The sequence below is a fragment of the Oryzias latipes genome, chromosome 10 (genome assembly GCF_002234675.1).
Source record: "Oryzias latipes chromosome 10, ASM223467v1".
Lineage (NCBI taxonomy): Eukaryota > Metazoa > Chordata > Actinopteri > Beloniformes > Adrianichthyidae > Oryzias > Oryzias latipes.
Genome location: NC_019868.2, coordinates 6,603,658 through 6,628,615, shown reverse-complemented (window position 1 = coordinate 6,628,615; position 24,958 = coordinate 6,603,658). Strand labels below are relative to the sequence as shown.

Below are 24,958 nucleotides of genomic sequence, written 5' to 3'. Positions count from 1 at the left end.
GGCGGGAAAGTTGCTGGAGACAACGTCTCACGTGACTGGATAAACTTCCGCCCAGTTTGTCAGGAATGGCGCGAAATGTGACGATAAGATTTTGCATGAACAGACTGAACCTACAAGACAAAGGAGGTACAGGGCAAAATCCAACCCTAAACTACATTTTGTTTGATAGAAAAAAATGCAAAAGCAAACATGTTTATAGGTAATTTTTCTCATTGAATGTGTAAACAAAACTAGAGGTAAGAGATTTTTATGCAATCACTGGTATCTTTTTCAGCTCTGGTTAATGGCTCTATTATTTTTATGATCTGTCATGGTTGTTAAAGCATATAGTTGACTGCTTTATATGTTTAAATCATTCAAAACCTAACACATGTTTTCCCATCACACATATCAATCAGGGCCGATACCTGTGTTTTACAACATTTAATTTCATTTTGAAATACAAAATCAAAAATGATGAAACACCAAACACAACACTTTTGAATAAGAGTCTTAAAAAAATAAACAAAACTGTTTAACAAAACACATGTTGCCAACAATACAACATACTAAGAAGTCCTTGCACTTTCAGTTTATAAAAAAGCTGACAGGTTTCGAACATTACTTCCAATAAAATATAAACATTTCAACTTTTCAAAAATATTTCATCTTTTACAACAAACAAAAATATTTATAAACAAAGTTACAAAGGGCAACAGCTCTCAAACAGAAAAAGAAACCTTTTTTTTAAGTACTTTTTACTCCTGAAGCTCCAGAAGATCTGGCTGGAGGATCCCCGAAAGATTTCAGTCAAAGAGCTCATCCAGGACGCTGACGGAGGTGTGCCTTGTAGAAGGCTGAAAGAAAACACAACCAGAGGACGCTTTTAACTTCACAATCAAATAGTTCACAACCAAAACAGTTTGCGGAACACTAACCGTACAAACTGATTTACAGATCATTCCAACCGTCTCAACTTTGAACAAAAACTAAAGCTAGCTCACAACAGGATCTCTACTTCTTCTTTACAGACTCGCTCCAATGAAAATGGGGTTTCTGGTCTTTTTCACATGTTCTTTTCTGACTATAGAGGACATATTTATTGTGCCTTTTAACCAGAACCTGAAAGTAGCGGCACATTACTCCAGCTTGGAAATCTTTGCACTAGCTCCCAGTCGGCTTTAGGATCCATTTTAAGATGCTTTTATTACTTTTTCTAAAAGTTTCAATGAAACTGGACCTTCATTGTCATCAGGTCCTCAGGCGCAGGTCTGCTGGTGATCTCAGAGGTCAGTACGGCCAGACCACGTCACATTGTGAAGAAAAAAACTTACAACTCATCTTTGTAGCTTAGCCTTTACATAGTTTTAGCAGAATGAGTAGGTGTTTTTTTAGAACTATTTTTAGTATTTATATTTTATTATTTATATCGAAAGCACTTTGATGTGTTCCCTAGAAGGACAAATAATATCTAAATAAACTTGGATTTCAACATATTGACAAAATTAAGCTTAGTTTTTGTGAGAATTTCTGCATTCAAAGTGTTGTGAATCGGATGAAAACATGCGGCTGGAAAAAGAGCTTATTTGTGTGAAATCCACTGGGCTGGCTCCGAGAGCACCTAGCTGCCTCTCCCAGCTCTGCTCCATTCCGATGCATCCACTGGCTCCAAACTGCACCACTGGATAGCTCCAATAAGGCTTGCTATCCCCCCCCTCTAATGATGTTAAGTTAGGGCTGTAAGCTAGTGCAAGAGTGTACAATCAGAGCTCTGAACTCCTGCTGCTCTGCAGAAACTGTCCTAGAAAACAACAGGTCTTTCTGACTTAGCCTAAAACAGCATAATGATATTAAAAAGAAACGCTAAAAATGGAGCAAAATTTGACTGGGAGTGGGACTTTTTTTTTTTACCAGTGTGTAAGAAGACTGTGATTCATTGTCAGAATCTTCAATCTCCGGTTCATCTTCACCCTCTTCTCTTTCTGAGATGTCATCTTCAATCAGAGAAAGCCTGAACAGCAGATAAAACACAAACGTTTCTACGACTGAAAGAAGAATCCCATAAAAAGTGATTCTCCACAGAAATCCGTCCTCCATTTGAAATCAGCCTTACAAAGTCAGGTGGGACGCCACATCCTCTTTATCCCGAGCAGCTGCGGTCTGGGCGGAATTCAGACGACCCCGTTTTGTGGGATTCACCTTTCGCATCAGCATCCTGGATAACACATCACGATTGAAGCCGTCACAGAAACGTCTACTTTTACTGACAAAAATCCTCAGGAATTTGATTTTTCTTGTAAAAAACCCAGAAACTTCAAGTCTCTGAGCCCGTTTGAGCCGAGCGTCAACTTGTTCCTTTGCTGACGTTAACGTTGAACAGTTTTGTTGGTGAAAAATGTAACTAATTGATGAGTTCAAAGCCTTAATTAAAACAAGACAGAAATGAACACTCCAACTAAAGTAGAACTATGGAACTAACCCTGAGGAGAACTCGTCTTCTGACTCCACCTCAGCCAATCCACTGCCGGCGTCCGACTCTGCTGCTCTGACCTGTGTGGGTGGCGGCGGCGGTGCTGCCCGTTTTTGGACAGTGGAGGTGAGCACAGGAGTGTTCATGCGGCTGTGGATGCTGCTGCTCTCCAACCACGGCCCTTTGGTTGTGCTGGATGTTGAACCTGGAGCAAAAAACACAATTCCTTCCAAAAATAAAACTTTTAATGAACACAAAATAGTTTGGATCACAATCTGAATAAAAAAACATGTTTTTTTTTTATTTTCACCAGATGTCTGGATATGACAGGGCATTTAATTTTGTTTTTTATTCATGCACACTTATTGACAGAAACAAAAGAAAAGCACGTAAAGTATATGATGTGCGTCACCCCCAGCAGTGGTCCTCCTGCGTTTGGGTTGAGGGGTATCATGTTGGGAAACGGCACCGGCGGCCACTTCCTGCTCTTTAAGCCTGGCAGCTGAGCGGGACGCCAGCGAACACTCATAGTGTTTAACGGATGGCCAGCAGAGGGCAGCAGCGGGACACTCAGACTTCAGAAACCCAGATCTGGGGGAGGGGAATAAGAGATGAAAAGAAGAACTAGGAGAGGAATGCATTTGCTTTACAACATAAAAAGAAGCATCCCCTGAGGGTAGACTCAGACGATCAAAAGTGTACTTTAGGACGGCAGCAACACAGCTAAAAGTGTGGAGGAACTCCAGCAGAGGCTCTTCTTCCATCTGTGAAAAGAAACTCCTGCTCTTTCTTCTCACATGACAACTCGATCCTGCTGAAGCAGCTTGAAGCTGAACTCGCTGAGGATTTCCAAGAAGTCTGCATTTGGAAGCTGCTTGCTCCCATCCTCTGGGACTCGAAACGCAAACTTTATGCCATCCCTGAAAGCAAATATGAAAAGCATGAGAATAAATGGCAGGACGGAATAAACCGACTCCATTCTGTCCATCAGAACCACACAGAGACAACCATGGACACTTATGGAGCAGTAACACACACCCGTACCTGAAATAGATGCACATGCACTCAGAGTATTAGCCAACTCTAAATTGAGGCTCTAGCCGGGATTTGAACCAGAAACCCCTTTTCATTCAGGTGAATAAAATCTAGAAAAACTCCACAACAGACTTAAGGAAGTGGTTGAACTGGAACTCCGTTTGTGTGAGGGGAGGTACTGACAGGTGCAGGGCGACCAGCGGTTTACGGATGCGATGGAGGTCAATGCCGAAGGTCATGGCGAGCTTCTTCGCCAAGTCTCGAATCTCAGTGGGATCCTGCTGGCTGGGGTCGTCTGTGAGCATCTCTGAGAAGAGCTAAAACCATAGACGACACTTAGATGCAGACCATCAGCCCATTCAATGTGTAAAAGTCAGCAGTGACATAAGTCTCTGAGTGTGTGCGACAGCCGCTAGAACCTTTGATCCGACAGTCATTTCATGTTTTGAGGACAGGGTGCATCCATCAGGTTAAATACCCACTCCCATCATCTGTCAGTCCAAAATGAGAGCGTTCCCAAAATAAAGAAGACGTTTTCTGCAGAACAGCAGTAGTGAATCAGAAATTCACTTTAGAGTTGTGGGCAGGACTGCTGGCGGGGAGTAAGCCCGCCCCCACTTTCCGCCTCTTATCCGTTTACGTATTCTCCCTCTAGCTTACAGCCCGTCACAGCCTCAACCTGACATTATGGGTGCAACAAAAAGGGGGAGCAATATTGGAGCTAGATACCCGCTGTATTTCTGAGCTTATCTTTTTATACATGTCCTCCATCATCATCATCAGAAAAATGCCACAGGAAGATGGTAAATTGAATCGGTGTGGATCCTTAACTCCGCCTCTTCCTCTTCACCCCTACTGCTCCTCTCCCGCTCTGTCTAAACGGGGCGCAGCCGCCTGAAAACCTTTTCAGTGAGAAACGCGAGTGCACACCTGCTGCAGGCACAGGCAGAACGTCTTGGCGCTCTGCACGGGGTTGATGAGCCTGCTCTTGCTCACCGTCTCTTTGATGATGTCACCAAAGTCTTTAAAAAACTGCAGGGGAAACAGGAAACTTGGTTAATCGGTTTAATTAGCAGCTGAGATGAAAGGTCTGCAGACGTGAAATGATCCACTTCGTTCATCGTATCTGTCGGCCGCTTTTAGCTTCTGCTCTGACTCATCCACGGCTTCCTGCTGGATCTAAAACCAGTTTCATCTTCCTCCTCCGCACTTTTACACCTCATCTTCAATATCAATGATTCCTGTATTTTTAACACATTTTATTTCTTCAGAGATGCAAGGAGCTAATTACCCTCCCAGGTTGGGCAAACAGGCTGGACTAAAGACTGAAACGTCGTCTGACCTTGCTGTAGTGCTTGAAGACGTTGGTGGCAGCAGACAGGTCCAGGACTCCGTACAGAACTAGCTTACAGTAGCCGGCGAGCTGCCTGCGCCTCTTCTGAAAGAGAGTCATCTTTATCTCTTCCTCACGTTCATCTGCAATCAAGATCAGAGGAGGGAGAAATAGTTGCTTGTATTTTTAAAATGCACTTAGTTTGACTTACAGACATTTTTCTGAATACATTCAAAGCTGATACTAACAAACAGTCAAAATAAACGGAATGAACAAACACATCTGTGTGGAGGGACATCAGGGAAATGGTGTTTCTGAACAAAAAGGACCTCTGAGCGTCTTTCATCCGTCACTTTGTCAGCACTGAGTTAAAGCTGCTGCAGGAAAGCGGCACAGATCACACCAGCAGTTATTTACAGCGGAGGATGCACACGTACCGCAGAGCTCAGCGTCTTCCTCCTCAGTGAAGACGTGGTCCAGCAGGAACGACGCCAACTCGGAGCACAGAGACACAGACGGCAGGTGGACCAGCGGCTGGAGCGCAGGTTCTGAACGGACTGAAGCCTGGCTGTACAACAGCAGCAGGTCACACAGCAGCTCAAATGCCTAAGAATGGAAGAGCAAAACGGAGGGACTCCCTGTTAGACCCATTCCTCTGATTCAGTCATTTACAGGAGTGGTCCCAAACCACCAGGCCATGGGACCGGTACCGGTCCATTGCTACTGGTCCACAGAGGAAAACACACCAATTACTTCTTTTCCACTTTATATATAATCTGATTCTGAAAGAAGCTTTATTTTGGAAATCTACTGGATTCTCTCCAGCACATCTGATTCATTCTTGATGCATGTCAAGTCACTCGGTCACGAGTTGAAATTCCATCCACTACTTTCCTAAAGCAGATGGTCTGAAACCCTCCAGCTAGAAAATTAACTAAAAACAAACACATTTCGAAAATTTCTGTACACAGAAAAGAGTCAGTGAGGAAACAGAAGAAGAGTCTACTTCAAAATAAAAGAAATCTGCATTTAACAGTCAAAAACCAGGAATCTTGACTCCAAATGTGGATTTACTGTGACAGTTGTTCCTACAGACCATAATAATACTTAACCTTCAACAACCGGCTGTCAAATGTTACAAAAGATGCTGCTAATAAAGTTGTTCAAATGGTGGATTCATGTTTATGAATGTATTTAGAAAATGCCCGTTTTTTTTAATCCATTGTACCTTAAGGTTGGATGAGGCTGAAGTTGGCGTCTGATATTTTTAACTTCCACTGTGACAGTTGTGGGCTAAAGAGACAGACTGTCTGCACAGATCCAAGTGAATGCAGCCAAACTGATTGGGCGGCGTTTCATAATACAAATGGACAACGACCCAAAACATACAGCCAAAGCAACTCAGGAGTTTATTAAAGCAAAGAAGTGGAATATTATTGAATGGCCAAGTCAGTCACCTGATCTTAACCCAATTGAGCAGCATTTCACTTGTTGAAGACTAAACTTCAGACAGAAACGCCCACAAACAAACAGCAACTGAAAGCTGCTGCAGTAAAGGCCTGGCAGAGCATCCAGAAGGAGAAAACCCAGCATCTGGTGACGTCCATGAGTTCAAGACATTCTCTGTCATTCTGGCATGGCTTTTTTCTGTTTTCTCAGCTTAATGATGGATCCTTTCACCTGCATGGAGAGCTCCTTTGACCGCATGTTGTCTGTTCACAGCAAAATCTTCAAAATGCAAGCACGAGTCCTCTAATCAAGTGTTTTTCAGCCTTTTTTGAGCCAGGGCACACTTTAAACTTGATAAAAATCCTGCGGCACACCAGCATCCAAAAATTAAAAAAGGAAAACTATAGTCTGTACTGATCTACAGCCCCTCTGCAATCTCGCATGCATTTCTGTGATAATTGTGGCAGAAAAAGCAGGAAGTTACAGCTGTTTTTTTTATAAAAGATGTGATAAAAGTTAGAAGATTTAAAAACTGATGTGTGTTCATTGTGGTTTCAAGACGTTTAGCAAGGACGACTGTGCGCTGAGACACTGTCACTTTAGCCCAATGCATCATGGGAGATGTAGTGTGAAAACTACCGCAAAAGGGCAGAAAGACTGACGTCTCTTCATTGTTTTGTTCACTTGTTCCACGGTCTGATACCGGATTCTGTGGAAAGCTACACCGCTAAAGACGAGCTTTAGCTGGTATTTTTGTTAGATCTGAGCGACTTTATGAGCAGGATCAGAACAAGGAAGTGAAGACTTTAACCACTTCTGATTGGTCAGACTGATGACGTATGATTAAGCCTCCAAGAATGATTGGTGGAGACAGTTAAATGGGCGGGACTTTTTAGAAAACAGCTGAAGCTGCGGCTAAATCATGGTACAGTCATTCTTATCAAAGTGTTTTTAATAGAATCAAATAAACACAAAGAAAAAAGTATTTTACGATCTTTCATATTCCTAACTACTCAGTGTTTTATCAGGGCCTGTTTGGATGAACAAAGAGCTGACATCCTGGACATGGAAAATGTTTTTAGATCGGTTAATGAGGGGAGTCTCCCACGGCACACTAGTTGAGAAACACTGCTTTAATCAACTCCAGGCCTTTTATCTGCTTCACTCATAATGACATAACAAGGGAATTGCCCACACCTGCCCATGCAATAGCATGGAAGTTAATTGTCCAATTACTTACGAGCCCATAAAATGAGTTATTTTATTTAACATTCACTGAGGTAATGTACAGAAACTAAATTAGAAAGAATGTGTCTCTGTCCAAATATTTATGGTCCTGACTGTATATAAGTGCTATTAATAAAAGCACCTCCTTTACAAACTAAACCGACCATTTAAAGTGGAAGTAAAAAGAGAATGAGGTGCTAAATAGCTAAAATAACCAAGTGATACCAGAACAGATTCAAAAATCCATAAATGGATTGCAGGCTAAATCGATTCACTGATCTTTTTTTTGTTTTTTGGCTAAAAATAAAACCAAATTCCTCCCACTCCTAGAAGTGAGCTGTTATTTGCCATCTCATCATCCAATCAGATGAGAGCTTTTACCTCATCTCTGATCCTTGTCTTGTCCACAGACAAACACCTCTGACAGATTCTGCAGAACGTGTTCATGTCTTTTTTCAGATGCTTCAGTTCCGCCTGTAAAAAAAAAAAAAAGAGAGGAATGACAGAGTTGTGATGCATTTAGTGGTGCAGCAGCGCTGGACAAGTTCTGGTGCAGAAACAGCAGTTCTATCAACTGTTCTATCATTTAAGTCATATATTGTTTAATGGGGGAAAAAAGTCTCTTAGAATTCTGAGACACAAGAATGAAAATGACTCACTGTGATAAACAGGATTACATGAATAATAATAACGACATTCTCTGTGTAGGAAAATGTGAGATAAAATGAAAAAAGGATCCCTAGAGTTACATATTCAAATATAGGGGAGATTGAGGCCAGTTTATGACAGTAAAGAATATTATGAAGAGAGATGTGAGGATCACAGCAGGCACCAACAGACTGTTGCGTTGCTGCCTGCTGCTCGACTGTTGGACAACACAGACATGAAGGATCCAAACACAGGGCCAGACCGGTGACGGCCGCTCAGATCACCATCATCTGACGGAGACGAGGATCTGAGCGAGAACCGCGTCTGAACGGCGAGGAGTGACGCGTCAACTGAAGCGACGTACCGCTTTTGGCTTGGACTTGTCCACGTTCACTTTGGCCCACATCAGGTGAAAGCCTGCACACTTCAGAGCCGACACCGTCAGCTGGAATCACATCAAGAGGAAAGGAATTTCAAAGTCATGCACCGAAAAACTCACCCACTCGGATGAAAATCATGCCTTTAAGGTCTTTTTTTATCATGTCCTTGTGCCTTTTTTCAGATGACGGAGGACATACATGAAGAAAATGAAGCTTAAAGTTGCATTTCTAAAGCATTTCTTTATTTTAATCTTTGTGAATCGGGAGCAGACAAAAAAAGGCTGTTTGAAGAAGAGCATATTTGTGACGTGGAGGATACTCTGGGTAAGCTCCTAGCTCCACAACAGGGAGGGGAAGTGGGGGCGGGGTTCCTCTGTGCCAATGGTCCAGCCTGACACTCAGATACTAATTTCGAATGAACTATGTTCTACAAAACGACACAGGTTTTTAAAAGACCCCTGGCAATGCTTTTACGATAAATCAAAAGATTGTTAGAGTGGAACTCGAATGACTGAAGTAAGTCAGGAAGCCGTCTGAAAGCAGCGACGGTTGCCCCAAACCTCCGTGTGGAGATCCAGAGACTCCAGCCGACTATTCAGCAGCTGCAGACAGGAGTCAAACAGCTTCCAGCCCGTCGGGTCCTTGGCGCTGGAAAACCAGACAAAAACAGTCACCCGCTGGCGTGCAGGGAATCAGAGCTGCGGCCTCGGGCGTCAGAGGAACTCGCCTGCTAAAAACAGCAATCTTCTTCAAGGCTGTGGCTGCAGAGTACGTGTCGTCCTTATCTGCTCCACCCTGAACACACAAGAGACAATGTTCCAACAGTAAACATACCCTTCTTACTAAAGATCAAATCCATCTCCTTAAATGTGATTTCAATAATGGAATCATTTAGTAATTCCTTCTACGGTGCAGCATAGATTTGACTAAACCTACTTCACGGTGGATTCTTCTTCAGACTTTAGGTCATTTGGTTCACCTGCTATGCAGTATGTCAGAGCACACCAACACATCTTAGAAAAGCTCCCTGATTGGACTCCAACCTGCAATATTTCGGCGAAATATGAGTTGAAACATTCCACCAGGTCGTCCAGGAGCTGGCTGAAAGCCAGATGTGCCCGGGAAGAGAAGGTGTAGTTTTCTGAGCACAGGGTGTTGGCCAGCTGGGCACAAGCCTGCAGCACGGTGCTGTCAGTGTGCTTCTCCACTACGCCACACACCTGGGACAGCAGCAGGTCTAGATACTGACGAACCCAAAAGAGAATGACTCGAGACAGAAATATTCACAAATGAACAGGTTTCACAACATTGTTGGGTTTTGCTTGACTGTTGGTATAATTTCAATACATTTGAATACTTTAACCACAGACTGAAAGGTCAAGATAACGTCAACAAAAAGGGAGTTTTCTTTAGGAAAACAGTTTTTAAAAGCCCATTTTCATTGAACATGGTGTTTTTGGTGTTTTTAGCATGTCTTTTGGTCTTTTTTCTGGTGATGGAAGTCAAATATTAAGAATATTAAGCTTAAATTTGCATTTTTGAGCATTTCTTTATTCAAATCGTTGTGCGTCAGGGGCAGGTAAAAAAATTCAGTTAGAAAAAAAGTCGTATTTGGGACGTAGAGAATACACGGGGTGGACCAAAAGCTCCCTACTCAGAGACACATATCTCAAACTCCTGCTGCTCCTCAGAAACTGTGTCCTAGAAAACAGCACAGGTTTATCGATTTTTGGTTAAAAACTTAAATCATAATTAAAAGAAAAATGGGAACGCTTTTACTAAAGATGATGGGAGTGGGACATTCAGAACTACTGCATCGAAGGTTCTAAATCAGCTTTTTTCTGTCAATCCTTTCTTCTTCCAGCAGAGAACTTTGACAATTTACTTCTTGGCATAAAAGAACAAAGTTAGATTTTGTGAATAAAACTTATATCTACTGATGCATTGAATGTGCATTGCTGAGGGCTGATGAACATAGCTTTAAGTCTTTATAAATAAAGCTTAAATTGAAAAAAAACATGAAAAAGTACAACTACAGCTCACTAGATATCAAAGAAGTAAATAGATACATGAGTAATTGTGCCGATTATGATGACCTGGTCATTAAGATGAGAGTTTTCAGTTCATTTTAGCTCAATATTTTATTTGCCAAAACATTAGAAGGCCTACATGGAACGGTGTGGAACAGAATCTGTAAAAGATTTCAGTATTTTCAGTCATTGGATGGTTTCTGAATTCTATAATATGTCCGTTTTTTTAATAAGTTGGTCTCTAAAATAAAACGGATTAGTGATTTCATTTTAAGTGTGATACAATTTTAACCAACAAATTCATTGAAGTTCTTTGATGTGGTAATAGATTCAGTTTTTGGTGTACTTGTACTGCCCTCCCCCCACCCTAAGACGGTTAATTAGAATAGCCCCCCCACACCTCTTACCTTTTTCAGCCACTGAGTGCTGCTGTACATCTCCAGATCAAAGTAAAGAGGCGCTTTGAGAAGGAGGCTGACCTTCTTAGCATCTGCCGAGTACTACAGCACAGCAAAATAAACATTAATTTTTGGTCTACATGATGGACAAAGAGCCGCCAGGAAGTGAGGTGAACTTTGGTACCTTGGCGAGCAGCTGTGGCAGAATGGGGATGAAGTGTGTTGTGATGCGACTCCTGTCCTGCTCTTGGACCTTCTTTTCTTTCATACTCGCAATCTAATCTCAACAAAATCACCACGTTACACAGCAAGAGCTGAATTAGAAAACATGATGGATCTTAATAGAATCGAACTGAGACAACAGGAACAACTTTGTTTCATTCTTGATTTTAAAACGTCCGTCTCCACCTTTCTAGCGTGACTTCTCCCTACAGGTGGGGTTCCCTGCGCTGCCTGTCTGACTGCACACATCATGAGCTCTAAGAGCACCCCCTCCTCCTCATACATCAGACCTGACAACACAAAGGCAGGGGCAGGGGACAGATGGGTTGACACCGCATTACAACAGGGATTAAAAAAAGAGAAAACCTCTAGATTGAGAAGTCAAACCTCAGGCTTGGTATCCTGTTTTAGAATCCTAACTACAGCATAATGCAGGTTTTTTCAACCTTTTTTGAGCCATGGCACACTTTAACCTTGACAAAAATCCTGCGGCACACCAGCATCCAAAAAAACAAAAACAAAAAAAAAAGGAGAAACTCTATAGTCTGTATTGATCTTCAGCCCCTCTGCAATCTCGCATGCATTTTTGTGATAATTGTGGCAGAAAAAGCTGGAAGCTATTTTTTAAAACAGCTGTTTTTTCTAAAAGATATAATAAAAGTTGAGTTAGAAGATTTAAAAACTGTTAGATGTGTGTTCGTTGTTGTTTCAAGACGTTTAACAAGAAAGACTCATTGTGCGCTGAGATGCTGTCACTTTAACCCAATGCATCATGGGAGATGTAGTGTGAAAACTACAGCAAACGGGCAGAAAGACCGATGTCTCTGAGCTTCATTGTTTTGTTCACTTGTTCCACGGTCTGACATCGGATCCCGCGGAAAGCTACACCGCTAAAGACGAGCTTTAGCGGGTATTTTTGTTGGAACTGAGCCACTTTATGAGCAGAATCGGAACAAGGAAGTGAAGAATTTAACCACTTCTGATTGGTCAGACTGATGACGTATGATTAAGCCTCCAAGAATGATTGGTGGAGACAGTTGAAGGGGCGGGACTTTTCCAAAAATAGCTGAAGCTGCGGCTAAATCACAGAACCGTCATTCTTACCAAAATGTCTTTAATATAATCAAATAAACACAAAGAAAAAAGTATTTTACGATCTTTCATATTCCTAACTACTCAGTGTTTTATCAGGGCCTGTTTGGATGAACAAAGAGCTGACATCCTGGACATGGAAAATGTTTTTAGACCAGTTAATGAGGGCAGTCTCCCAGGGCATACCTGACCATGTCCCGCGGCACACTGGTGGCTGCTGGTTGAAAAACACTGTGATAATGGTTCCTTTTTTAATGAGCTACTGCCTTTTCTGGACTATAAGGCGCTACTTTCTTTCAAAGTTTTGAACCATGCGGCTTATACAAAGAATACGAATAAAAAAATAAAACAAACAAAATCTCAATGCAAGGAAGAATAGACTACGCTACCTTTTCTGTAGCAGATAGAACATGTAGGACAAATTATCAAATGATATTTAAAGTGACTGGTGGTTTCAAACACTGAAGGTGAAAACATAGCGGTTATTTTCTCTCGCTTCTGTTCCGTGTTGTTCAGCAAAGTTGCTGCCGTGTTAAAAGGCATTGTTCGGAAAGAATCTGTTCAGGTACATACATGTACATTTACAGTACACAACTGTTCTGTACATGCAGCAAATATCTAATTTATAGATATAGATATCTGCAGCTTATAGCCCGGTGCTGCTTCTATATCTTTTTTTAATTTATTTAAATAGAGCAAATGCGGCCTATATACAGGGGCGCTCTATAGTCCAGAAAAAACAGTATTTTCTAAGGACTGAGTGCAGCAGCTCATACCATCATTGAGTGTTAGTGTGGTCCTCACCAGCATCCTGCAGCAGCAAAGCGCTCATAGTTTCCCAGTCCCTCAGCTCGGATCCTGCCACGCTCCACAGGCTGTCCACCAGGTATGCCCCATGCTCATGGAACTGCAAACACACACTTCTATCCAGCTATTTGCTTAGGAACTGCTTCACCTTCTAACCAGTTTCAGGGAAATATAATTATTCTTAAATATGGGCAGAAATTAACAGGACTAAAAAAGAAAGTTTAAAGATTTACTACACGTTTTTCAAAATTCAACAGAGAGGTACTACCTCATTCTGGGTGTAGAAGGCGATGAGGACGTGAAAAAAGGCAGCGTTGTTGTTGTTGTTCTCTTGGGCAATCAGGCTTTGAAACCTGGAAAACATAAAAACACCAAAATGTACAAATAAAGATGAATATTTCTTTTTTTATAAAAGCAAACAACGTTTCACCTCTTAAACTAAAAGAATCAGTTGTGAATCAGTTGAAACACATCTATGAAGTAAACATACAATTTTGTTGAGTTCAACGTCTTAAAGGTTTATTTCTGGTATTTTATAAAAACACTTTTAAAGTCTCACTTCGATCATCTTTTGATCTATTGTAAAAGCGTTACCAGTGGTCTTTTAGTTAGGGATGGGCGATACATCTGTGCCAGCATCGTATCGGACCATTTTTGCATATTTTGACTTTATTGTATCAGTCTGATATTAAAAAATCTACCGATAGTCTTCTGACTGTTTTCAGAAACACTTAATTTTTGTAATGAATACTTGTTCCTAATAGATTGGGAAGCCTATGTTTACAGTCATAGTCAGTATTTGACTTTCTTAGGGACCCATGTTGTTCCTAATAGATCCCTGGCAATGGGGAGCTTATGGTTTACAGTTATGTCCAATATCAATAAATGGTCTGAATGCTTACAGATCCATTTATTTAAACATTTTAAGGTGATAGGAACACCTTAACATTTGAAGACGTTGGTGGCAGCGGACTGACAGGAACAAGGTTTACTTTAACTACGCACGTACCAATACTTAAGTGTTCTTTATTATCAATACACTTAAGTATCGGTATCAGCAAATATCGGCTCGTGGCCACAGTTGCAGGGGAAATATTGGTTATCGGTGTCGGACAGATCAAATTATATTGGCCCATCCTTACTTTTAATAATAATTCCGGCGTTTTTACCCAAAATAAAAAAAAAAGAATCATTTTCTAGACCAGCAAGAGCTCATTAGAAGCTAGCTAGCTTACAGCCCCCCCCCCCCCCCCCCCCACCCCCCCTAACAACAACAGAAATGGGCGACAAAAAGGGCGAACAATATCGGAGCAATGCAGTCCAACAGTTATGATCTAGAATGGAGCAGTTGTCTTTGTAAACTGTTCATGCAAATGAGCAGACATCATACTTGTTGTAGAGGAAAGCCCCCCCAGCAGACGCCAGGCCCCGGTGAGCAGCGTATACTAAGGGGTAGATGCGACCACACTCCTCCTCGCTTAAGCCTTCCTCAGTCATTCTGTGAGAATTCAAACATAAAGAGGGCGTTAATGAAATATAAAGAAACATCTCAGCTCATAATTAGTAATTACTAATTATCATGACTTGCTTTGATATTGGGCACGTTAGTGGATGATGGACATTGAGCTTTTTCTTTTGATACAGTACATCGTTTGAATTTGACATGTGAAGCCGTCTAATGATCAGCAGCTGAAATGTAGTTAGCAGAAAAAAGCTGTTTGTTTGAGTAACTGATGGTAGAAAAAAAAGTGCTTCCTCACCCTCCCTTTCAAGCAAATAATCAGACTCTACTTGACAAACGAAATATTTAAGGGACTTAATATTTTGTACGCTTAAGTGCGAACATGTGGAATACAATACAAATAGGACAAACTCACAAAAGTCGCAGGTTAAAGTATATCGTAAACATCTACCTTCTTTTTACGCTTTTCAGAGCAAAATACGAGAGCTAAGAAACAAATCAACAATGCCAGATATAAAAGTTTTGGCAGGGGAAACAGATCATGGCACAATATTGGCATGGAAGCCGACGGGCCGGCGTGCTCTTCATGTTCGCTCCCCTCCTCCCCTGCAGAACCAACTAAAGTCTTGAGCTAAGTTTTTGTGATGAACCAGAGGAGTCACACGACTGAAAAAAATCTGCAAACACGCAGGGGGAATGCTGTTTCTTTCTTTAGTCTTCTTCAGTATTTTTTGGGTTTCGACTGCTTGAAATAAATCAATTCCAAACCTGAATCCATTCAGTGATTTTCAGATATTAGCTAAGAATGTAACTAATATGCATCTCACTTTCAAATAAATGAACAATTTATGCTTCTCACATGGAGATGGACTTGGCCCGAACCAGACAAAAAAGCTTCAAAGCTACATCAAGAGTCTCAACAGGATCAGGAAAGGAGTTGTGATGCATACAGCTCAGGTTAGGTGAGAAAAGCCAAAGTAAATGTGTGAAATAGCAGATAGAAAAACAAAGGAACCATCAGGGACAGAGAAACCCCCTCACAGTTGAATCAGCAGCAGCAGATTCACCGCTTCCACAGCCACATCTGGCTCTTTGTCCAGCACCATAGACAGCATCCTTTCCTGAACACAGACAGTTGGTTAGTACACAAGCACACAGACAAACAATGAAGCTGGCAAACCCACACTCCACAGCACACACAATAGCCACAGACATACACAAATGCACCCACAACTTTGTACACACACAAAAATCACTAATGAGGCGGAGAAGCATCATCATACAAAGAGCATTTATCCCCATTGCTTTTGGATGGTTTTCCATGACTGAGAACAGCTTTTTATCCATCAGTAACTGGCAGCAATTAACACACCCAGACACACACCCAGACAAAGGATGGGGCCATGAAAGAGAAGGGGAGTGGTGCAAAAAACTACAGGCGCAGTACAAAATGGGAGGATGTGGCTCAGCTACAAAGAAGAAACAAAAAAAATGTTCCAACAACTGAGAAAAGACTGTCCAGACAGACAGACAGACAGACAGACAGACAGACAGACAGACAGACAGACAGACAGACAGACAGACAGACAGACAACGAGTAAACAAGCTTAAAATGAGGTGCAATTCCAGTCCAGAGGGATCACTGCCTCACTTTGAATCTGCTGGTGAAAAGCTCCAGGCGACCAATGAACTCCTTCTCCTTGTACAGACCCTGCAGGGCGCGCACACACTGCAGACGCACTGCACTTTGCTGCAGGAGAACAGAGCACAGTAACACACGTTACACACAGGTCAGTCTTTTCTATGAGAACAATTGGCTGGATGAAGGTTTGTGCATTATCTGCAGAGATCACGTTTTTGTTTATGTGGTGGAGAGAGTGATAAGTAATGCATTTCAGTTAAAATGTCACATTTCCAAAATAAAACTTTGGTCTGGTCCTACCTGTTGCTATTAGAGGACACTAAGTAAATATATTTTCATTGATTCTGCAAGAGTTTCTTTTAAGTCCCACTCCGATCATCTTGTAGTCGAGTTGTCTTTTAATTATGGCTATAAATCCAAAAAACCTGTCGTTTTCTAGGACATAATTTCTGCAGAGCAGCAGGAGTTATTAGCAAGGAGCTCGTGGTCAGCCCAGTGTATTTCCTACACTACAAAAATGATATTTTAAGCTTAATCTTATTAATTTATTTAATGAGAAAAATGCTGCACGAACGTGTCAAAAACACACACACACAAATAAATCACTTTTTTCATTGGAGTGGGTCTTTACAGAAGAAACGACCAGACTGTGAGAGGCAGCATTCTTGTTGGGTTGTGGTAGTTAAATACTTATCTTCAGCACCGTCATACAAATAAATGATTAAAAATATATTTTTTAAATCAAGCAATGTGATCTCCTATAGTCTTTTCTGAATTCTGTAAACATTACATATCTCTGTCATCGCTTTGAGTGGGACAACTTACATAACCTTTGACAGCCAAATGCCCTTTTGCCTCACTATATATGTATAAAAACCAACCAGAATTGAATATACGACATTCCCTTGCTACGCCATGGTTCACCTTTTGCAATTTGGATCTGCGGATTTCAGGGCAATTTTGCGTGATTTTGAAAACATAAAGAATGACTTGGCTTCAATGAAAGCCAAACTTTCAATGGCAAACAGCATTAAATCTTTCTTCTTTATTGTTAGGTTCTACAAGTTTACCTTATCAAACAGGGTCCAACCCAAATACTTCAGACATCCATCATTGAGAAAGTCCTCCGGGTCTTTGTTCAGCCAAACTCCCAGCTCTTCGATGCAGATGGCTCTGATGTCAGGCAGCAGGTCTCGATACCGGTGCACAAACACGCCACGAAAGGTGGCGTTCATCATGGAGCACACTTCTTCTCTGTTCTCTTTCAGCTACACCAGAACACGATCACATGGTCATCACAAATTTCATTCTGACAAAGAAATACACTGCATGTTTAAGTTTTGAGTTCTCCGTTCAAAGCTTATCATACTAACACATCTGTACGCGGCCTTCTTGTCCAATAATAAGCTCCAGTCTAGTTAGATGAATCTTTTAACGTCTGCATTTGCTTTAGTGGTTTTTCTACTCTGAAAACTTTGAAGGCTCAAGTCTGGATTTCAAAACAGGAACATAAACTGTCTTGATAATATAGATAATGCAAACTGTGAATCAACAACACATTCTATGGATGGAATTGCAATTTAAACTTCATTTTCTTTATACATGTCCTACATCGTCAGAAAAATGCCACAAGAAGCTGTTAAAAACACCAGAAACAGAGTTTTCCTGGGAGTGGCTCTTTAACATCTGCAGTGAGGTCAGCTTGTATGTGTCACCTCACTGATGGTGGCGTGCAGCTCCTCCAGTTTGTCCGAGGCTCGGATTTGAGGGTTCTTGCTCTTTTCCGTGTCGATTTGCCGCTGGGTGGTTTGCAGCTGAACGGAGACTGTGACAGCCACCTCCACCAGCCCCGTCATCACCTTCAAAGCTGAAGGAGTAAGATAAGGATTAAGAGGAATCTTGAAACAGATTTAAACTGAGGGAGATTTTTTCAACCACACAATAAAACTTAAAACACTGCAATCCCAGACATTTCTGAAAAATGCTATAATCCCAAATCACTTTCATGTGCTCCCTTTAGGGGTCGCTAGAGCAAATCATCCGCATAGGGGTGTCAAACTCCAGGCCTTGAGGGCCAACCTCCTGCAGGCTTTCCAGAAACCCTGCCTTGTCTGCTGCTGATTACCTGGATCAGGTGTGTTTAGCCAATAAGGAGCTTCAATGGCAGGTTGGTTGGAAAACATGTTGGACACCAGCCCTTGAGGCCTGGAGCTTGACACCTGTGGCTTACACCAAACTATCATGTCGTCCTTTACTACATCCACGAACCTCCTCTTTGGCCTTTGTCCAGGTAGCTCTAACATTAGCATCATTTTACCGACATCATCACTGTTCCTCCTCTGAACATGTCCAAACCATCTCATTCTGCCTCCCTGTGTTTATCTCGAAAACATTAAACATCCTCTGGTTCATTCCTGATTCTGTCCATCCCTATCACTCCCAAAGAGAACCTCATCATCCTCTTCATCTCCGCCTCCTGTCTCTTTCTCACAGTTTCTATTTGCTGTATCAATGACCAAGTGGCCGCCTTACCTAGGAGCGTGCTGGTGTGCCTGAAGGCCCGGACCTGGGAGTCCGACAGCCCGGTGAGCAGAGCCAGCAGGGAAGGGAAGATGTACTCGTCATAAATGATGCTGTTACGACAGGAGCGCATAAGGACCCGGGAAAACTCTGAGAGACCGGCTTTGAAATGCTTCATCTGAGGGCCTGGAGTGCTGAGAGGGTAGTTCCCCGAAGTCTGGCAAAACAAGACAGAAATGCACAGTGGAGGCAGAAACCTGTGCTTCTGCTGCTGACAAGAACATCAGCAGAAAGTCATTCTCATCAATCCATTGATCAAAATGATGAGTTTTTTTCATCGTGCTTTGCGTCGTGAATTTAACGACAATCTTATGAGATATTTAAGATATCTCACTTATTACACTGGGAAACAAACCCAAAACAGATGAAAGTGCAATGGTTATTTTAGGACTCATTTTACAGCTACGTTCTCAATTAGCACATCAGGGGCGTCCAGTTTCAGTGTTAAATCGATGTGCAGATGTTATCAGAGGTCCCGTTTAGAGTGTCGGGTGCGCCGGTCTAGCAGCAACGCTTTTCTGGCATTGTGGCGCCTCCATAGTAGTTTTGACATGACCAGCGGGTGGAGCCCAAAAACAGCATGGAGGAAAAACTGATTGTTCTCCTCCTGAACTTTTAGACATTTTTGTTATTTGTATCAAGCCAATAATGAAAAAGGTCCTGTCATTTCTTCCTTATTTTGTCCCTCCTCGGACTAAAGTGGGACAGCAAGTCATCAAACCGGGTCACAGAGAGACAGAAGTACAGCTGAAAGGGCCGTCATTCAGATGCAGTAGAGTAGAGCAGTAGAGCAGTAGATGGTGAACCTCACAGTACTGGGAGAATCTCTGAATGACCTCATGATCCCACACATAGAGATTATTACTGATGTTTTTGTAGAGCTCTTCAACATAAATAAACCTGATCTGTCACCAACATCCATGTCTTCCATCCGCTGTAAATAAGATCTACAGTCAATGCCTCCATGTAGTGATGAGATATGTGTCGCTTGCTGTTTCATCACCGCGGTGATCAACTCCAGAGCGGTTTAATAAAGAATCAATCACTGTTCTTCTGGGGGAAACGTTTTATTACTGTTCTCCTTCACTCCGTAACATCAAACGTGAACGCGCACCCCAAACACACCTGTGTGCGCGCTCACTCGCTCCTTCCTCCTACACGCAGCGCGCTGACACACATACACATAGTCATTCTACAAGACCTATATAGTTAGTTTATTAGTTAGATAAGTAGAAGTTAGTTGTTACTGTTATCTGTTAATAAAGAACACTGCGTTGTAATTGTGAATTGTATTCATTTGCGCAGTCGCCGGGGGATTTTGTGTTCGGCCCCGGCGGGGGTTACTGTGACACCGCGGTGATCAAAAATCTCACACCGTCACAGCTCTAGCATCGAGCAACAAATTTGAGGCCTTTTTTCGCGCAAACTGTGCTCGGTGTGAACACAGCTTAATAAGATCAACCTACATGTGAAGAAGAGGTTTTTCTTCCCTCACCTCATTGAACTCCTTTGTAAGAGTGCTGATGATCTCAGCATTCTGCATGCTGTCAAACATCTCTCTAGTGACCACACCTAGGAGACAAAAAGCACCACAGTTACGAACATCAACACTTTCCAACATGTATGACTCACAACACGAATGATTCTTTTCCTTCTGCTCAGCAAATCTTCAAACAGCTGTGAACAGACAGAGGATTAAAGCAACACTTTATTCCTGCTTTTAGTGTCAGATCAATACCACAGATGACCGCCTCAACTCATATTGGAAAGATAATCTTACAAATTACAATCACCCATCCCCTAAGAGCCACCTTAACCTCTGACCTTTGCATCCGCAGGACTGAACAATGAAGTTGATGAGGACCAGCAGCCCCCCCTCTCTGCTCTGCTTGTAGCTGTCCAGCCACTCGTCCACCACTGTCTAAATATCAACAGGGAGACAGCAGCCAATGAGAGGGTTTCACAAAAGGTCAGCCAGCTCATCGAGACTTTAGAACTGATCTTTTCTTTTATTGTCCCGTTTCATTTCGATTTAACAGATTAAAAACAGCACAATCATTGGGACAAATATAAATTCTATTCTGTTTTGCTCAACAATAATACTGCTGTGACTGACTGCACACCATCAGCCTCTCATCGTCAGCTTTTCTGCTCAATTCATGACTTTTTTCCACCAGATCTTTTGTGTTACGTGTTACCTTTCACCTTTCCTGCAGTTTGCTCACCACTATGGCTGCCTTTCCAGAGCAGATAGCATCATAGATCTCCTTTGCACTGATCCCTTGGTTCCTTTCATTTGTGTTTCTCTCAGGTATAGATCTGGATCTGGCCTGGTAATGTGCCTGCCCCTGGGGGGATGGCTCTCCAGGGCTGGGGTTTGTGCTGCTGCTGACGCTGGGCGTCCCCCTCGCTGTAGCATTACGCCTGGATTTTTTGGGCTAAAAGAATTATGGGAATCGTTTGATAAAACCATTGCAACTGGTGGTAATCCAGAAAGGACAAGAAGCATGCTGCACATTCTGTAGCTGAGACAGTACTCCTTGCTTGCTTTTTTAAACTTTATTTATGCGTTACTTTTTAAATAAATGTTTTGCTTAAGAATAAAGTATTGGTCAGAGAAAAAAAACTCACCTGTGGCCCAGATGTTGTTTTCTGTTTCTTCTTTCTGGCATTTATCTGCGGTTCATAAATGCTACCGGAGTCTGACGAGTCAAACTCCTCAAGACTGACAAGAAACAAACAAAAAAAAGACAGAAGTGATCTCAAACCTCAGTCGAACTAGACGTTACTTTGCCTTTTGCTGATATCATGATTGCTTGGGACATTTTTGGAAAGGTGAATGACAAGGCAGCTAAAAACTTCACCTTTCCATCTTGTTACAGGAAATGCATTTCACTGAGAACAAAGTTCTTAAAATAACGATCATCTATTGTCAGAGTGTTCCCAGTGGTCATTTAATTATGACTATGCCGTTATAAGCCAAAATACACAAACTTGTGTCATTTTCTAGGACATAGTTTCTGCAGAGCGGCAGCAGTTCAATAGAAATTTACCTGCCTTGTGGGTGGGGCCTTGGTGCAGAGTAAGCCCACCCCACTCCCCTTCCCCACTGCGGAGCGGAGCAGGGAGCTTGTCAATAAATTAAATTTCAAATGCTCTGCTCCTCATTCACAATGATTTGAACAAGTTTAAGTTTCCTTTTCTATTTGTCTTCCATCATGAGAAAAATCCATCATTTTCCTTGGAGTGGGTCTTTAAGCATCTTAAGAGACTAACTGATTATCTCAGACTGAGAACAATCTTTTCTTCTTTTGTGTTTGGCTCTGTAATCTGTTCTTTTGTCAGATTAGCTGCAAAAAATATAATTTCTAAAACACATTGTGATTGTTTTCCTCCTCAGCCAACCCATAAATCTATAAATTGTTTTCTGTAATTAATCGTGTTTAACTTCTGTGTGGAGAACTGATGAGCTCATACCAGCCCAAAGCGAGGCCAGAGGGTCAAAGTTGACCCAGTTAGATTATCCCTGCCTTCATTTTTGGTGCAATGACATTCCTCCGTTAAGGTCAGGATTACTGCTTTAAAAAGAAAACAAAAATCTTTAAATTTAATTTATAGATATGAATAACTACACATTAAAAACATCTATATTTTACTCACTTTCTTTAAAGTCCCATGATCCTTTGTGGCAGCCGTATTTAGGGTCCATAAGCTTTAAGGCGGTGTCACCCTGGAGAGCCTTACATTTTGAGCATTTTACACAAATGAAGTTCTGGTCTTTCATGGTTCATGCGTGATCTACGTAATTCACAAGTGTTTCTTGTGTTCGTCATTTGTCGACGTGAGCATAGGGTTCAGACGGAGGGTCTTTAAGTGAATTTGGTTTTCAGCTGTTTAAAAGTTTTGGTCAGTGGAGAATGATACAGTTTACACGTATTTAACATATCTTATGTGTTATTATTACGTAAATTATACACAAGCGTGCAGGATTTTTGCAAGACGCACTCGCAAATTTGTGGCTTTCCACAAACGTTCCACGTTTGTCCAACTGACTTCACGCATGTACCACTGTATTTGACGCACAAATCACAAATTTATTGCATATAAAAGCACAATAATCACGCACGATTCATGTTCTACGTTGATTTACGTGTTCTTTGCGTGGTTTATTCATACTTCTGTGGATTTAACGTAGTTCATTTGTGATCTGCGAAAATTTCACATCAAGACCACACCTTTTTCACGTATGACCAAGTTTAATCTGTGGAATATGCGCACAATGTACGTAGTGCCTGTGTGACACGGCCTTTACATGTTTTGGAGGATTGATAAAAGTGAAGTGGTATCAGCACACGTACAAAAAGTATTTAACTGATTTGTGAAAAACTGAAATAATGTTTAATTAATATTTTTTACAAACCAAATACTGTATTAAGGGAGTGTCTTCTTTCTCTTTTGGCTTTTCCCATCAGGGGTCACCACAGGGAACAAGTCGCATGGTAAACTTGGCAATATTTTACGCCGGATGCCCTTCCTGACGCAACCCTCTCAAAGCAACGAGGCTTGGGACCGGCAGAGAAGTAGAGAAGGGAACAGGGAACAGCCCGGATTTGAACCCTGGTTTCACAGACGGAAGGGGCCGCAAACCAGCACGAGCTAAACCAGCTCCTCCACTGTATTAAAGGAGTGTGGTATTTACAAATATATCACCACTGTGACATCTAACAGGCAGCATTTTCAAAGTGCACAGGTGAGATATAACAGAAAAATACAAGTAGAGGGAATGAAAACTAAAACCCTTCTGGCCCTGCATAGCACAACACATGCCAGTTAAGGTTTTAACATTTACTGCAAATAATACAAAAATAAAAAAAGCTTTTTTTTTTTGGCCACCATCGTTATAATAAGTGTGAGATCAATTTCTTTAAATTAATTTTAAACCTAAAAGCCTGATTGACAGTGTTTCACACTTCTGATTTAAAAAAAAAAAAAAACAATTCCACAAAGAAATGTTCCACTTAGATCTTATGATATAATGATACGATCACTGATCAGTTACATATAGAAAATGCACGTACTTCACTTCACTTCTACATTAGCTTTAGCTAGCTTACCTGTCCAAAACTGGCCCGCCACTTGCCATTGCGGTATAGAAACACCGTTGGGTCACTACACGGTTTTGAATGACGATTCACTAAACACTCTTCTTTTTCTCCGGCTTAGATAGCAACTGTGAGGAAAAGAAAGCAGAGTTAACAATAATAAACCAAAACACTGCGCCGTCAAAAATGGCGGAAAATAAGCTAGCAGAGGAGTTTTTTGTTTTTTTTTCACTTCAGGAGGATCTGACTTGGAACTGCGGTATCATCGACTGTTCGATCTATTAGAGTACTAACAAAGTCCAACCAAAAACATTAACAATGACAACTGTTATATATTTAGAGTTAGTCAAAAGTTTACCAAAGAATATATATAAGTATATACATTAAATTTGTTTCGGTAAAAACCTGCAATTGACCGCCCGGTTAGACTTTTTCCCTTCCTCGAGACTTCACGAGTAGCAAGGGCGCGAATGCGCGGAAACTCCTGATTGGCCAGTCTCCATCAGAGAGAAGAAAATGATTGGTTGAATTGGATGGTGACATCAATGACATCATGATTGTTGGCCAATCGTGAGGGATTGTTAAATGGATGTTGCAAAGGTAGGAGAAAATAATTGTTAAAAAAAGCAAAAGTAATATTTAAATGCTTGACACATACTAAATCAGGTTGGTTAAATAATAGTTTTGATTACTATTATTGTTGTGAGTTTCATTTTCTGCTATTTATTGTTAGAGTTAACAAAAAAAATTCTGTTTTTCTTTCTATTTGTACTTTTTTATGGGGTGCCTAAGCTTTCACTAAACCAGTTCAGATCGGTTTAAAACAGTTTTTGGTTTAGGCTATTAACATAACGAATCCAAAAACTCTACTCCAGCTTGTGTGGGATTAATTTGAAAAATATCATTAAAAAACGTGATTATTTGTGATAACATGATGCTTAATCTAAAAAAATGTTTCGGAAAGATGCCACCTAATTATGACACCCGTGTTATATTACAAGAAGCCTAAAAATCTACGTAATTAAAAGTCGTTATTTGCGTTTCAACTTTGCTGGTTCCTCTTACATATTCGTGCTATTATTTTGAAGACGCCACTGTTTCC

General features: G+C 41.4%; 1 protein-coding gene across 4 annotated transcripts; it reads right to left on the bottom strand.

The window, feature by feature from the left end:
- Nucleotides 1–441: 441 nt before the first annotated feature.
- LOC101173396 (cohesin subunit SA-3) lies at nucleotides 442–24,444 on the bottom strand. Of its 4 annotated transcripts, none has more exons than XM_020706400.2 (32): nucleotides 24,239–24,441; nucleotides 23,869–23,984; nucleotides 21,386–21,479; nucleotides 20,980–21,192; nucleotides 20,579–20,675; nucleotides 20,250–20,326; nucleotides 18,707–18,911; nucleotides 17,890–18,041; nucleotides 17,245–17,442; nucleotides 16,184–16,282; nucleotides 15,574–15,653; nucleotides 14,461–14,568; nucleotides 13,339–13,423; nucleotides 13,068–13,170; nucleotides 11,358–11,461; nucleotides 11,134–11,226; nucleotides 10,959–11,051; nucleotides 9,565–9,765; nucleotides 9,249–9,316; nucleotides 9,082–9,169; nucleotides 8,506–8,586; nucleotides 7,875–7,967; nucleotides 5,255–5,423; nucleotides 4,827–4,960; nucleotides 4,415–4,516; nucleotides 3,668–3,801; nucleotides 3,247–3,369; nucleotides 2,862–3,040; nucleotides 2,459–2,654; nucleotides 2,093–2,194; nucleotides 1,891–1,990; nucleotides 442–836 (listed from the first exon to the last, which is right to left on the bottom strand). In XM_020706400.2, exons 2-32 carry the CDS (start codon nucleotides 23,895–23,897, stop codon nucleotides 786–788), a joined length of 3,651 nt encoding a protein of 1,216 aa, XP_020562059.1. In that variant the 5' UTR covers nucleotides 23,898–23,984; nucleotides 24,239–24,441; the 3' UTR covers nucleotides 442–785. The 4 variants fall into 4 exon arrangements, with proteins under 4 accessions (XP_020562059.1, XP_004073101.1, XP_023814740.1 ...); XM_004073053.4 differs by having other exon boundaries at nucleotides 24,262–24,440; XM_023958972.1 differs by lacking the exon at nucleotides 4,415–4,516 and having other exon boundaries at nucleotides 24,239–24,444.
- Nucleotides 24,445–24,958: the final 514 nt, after the last annotated feature.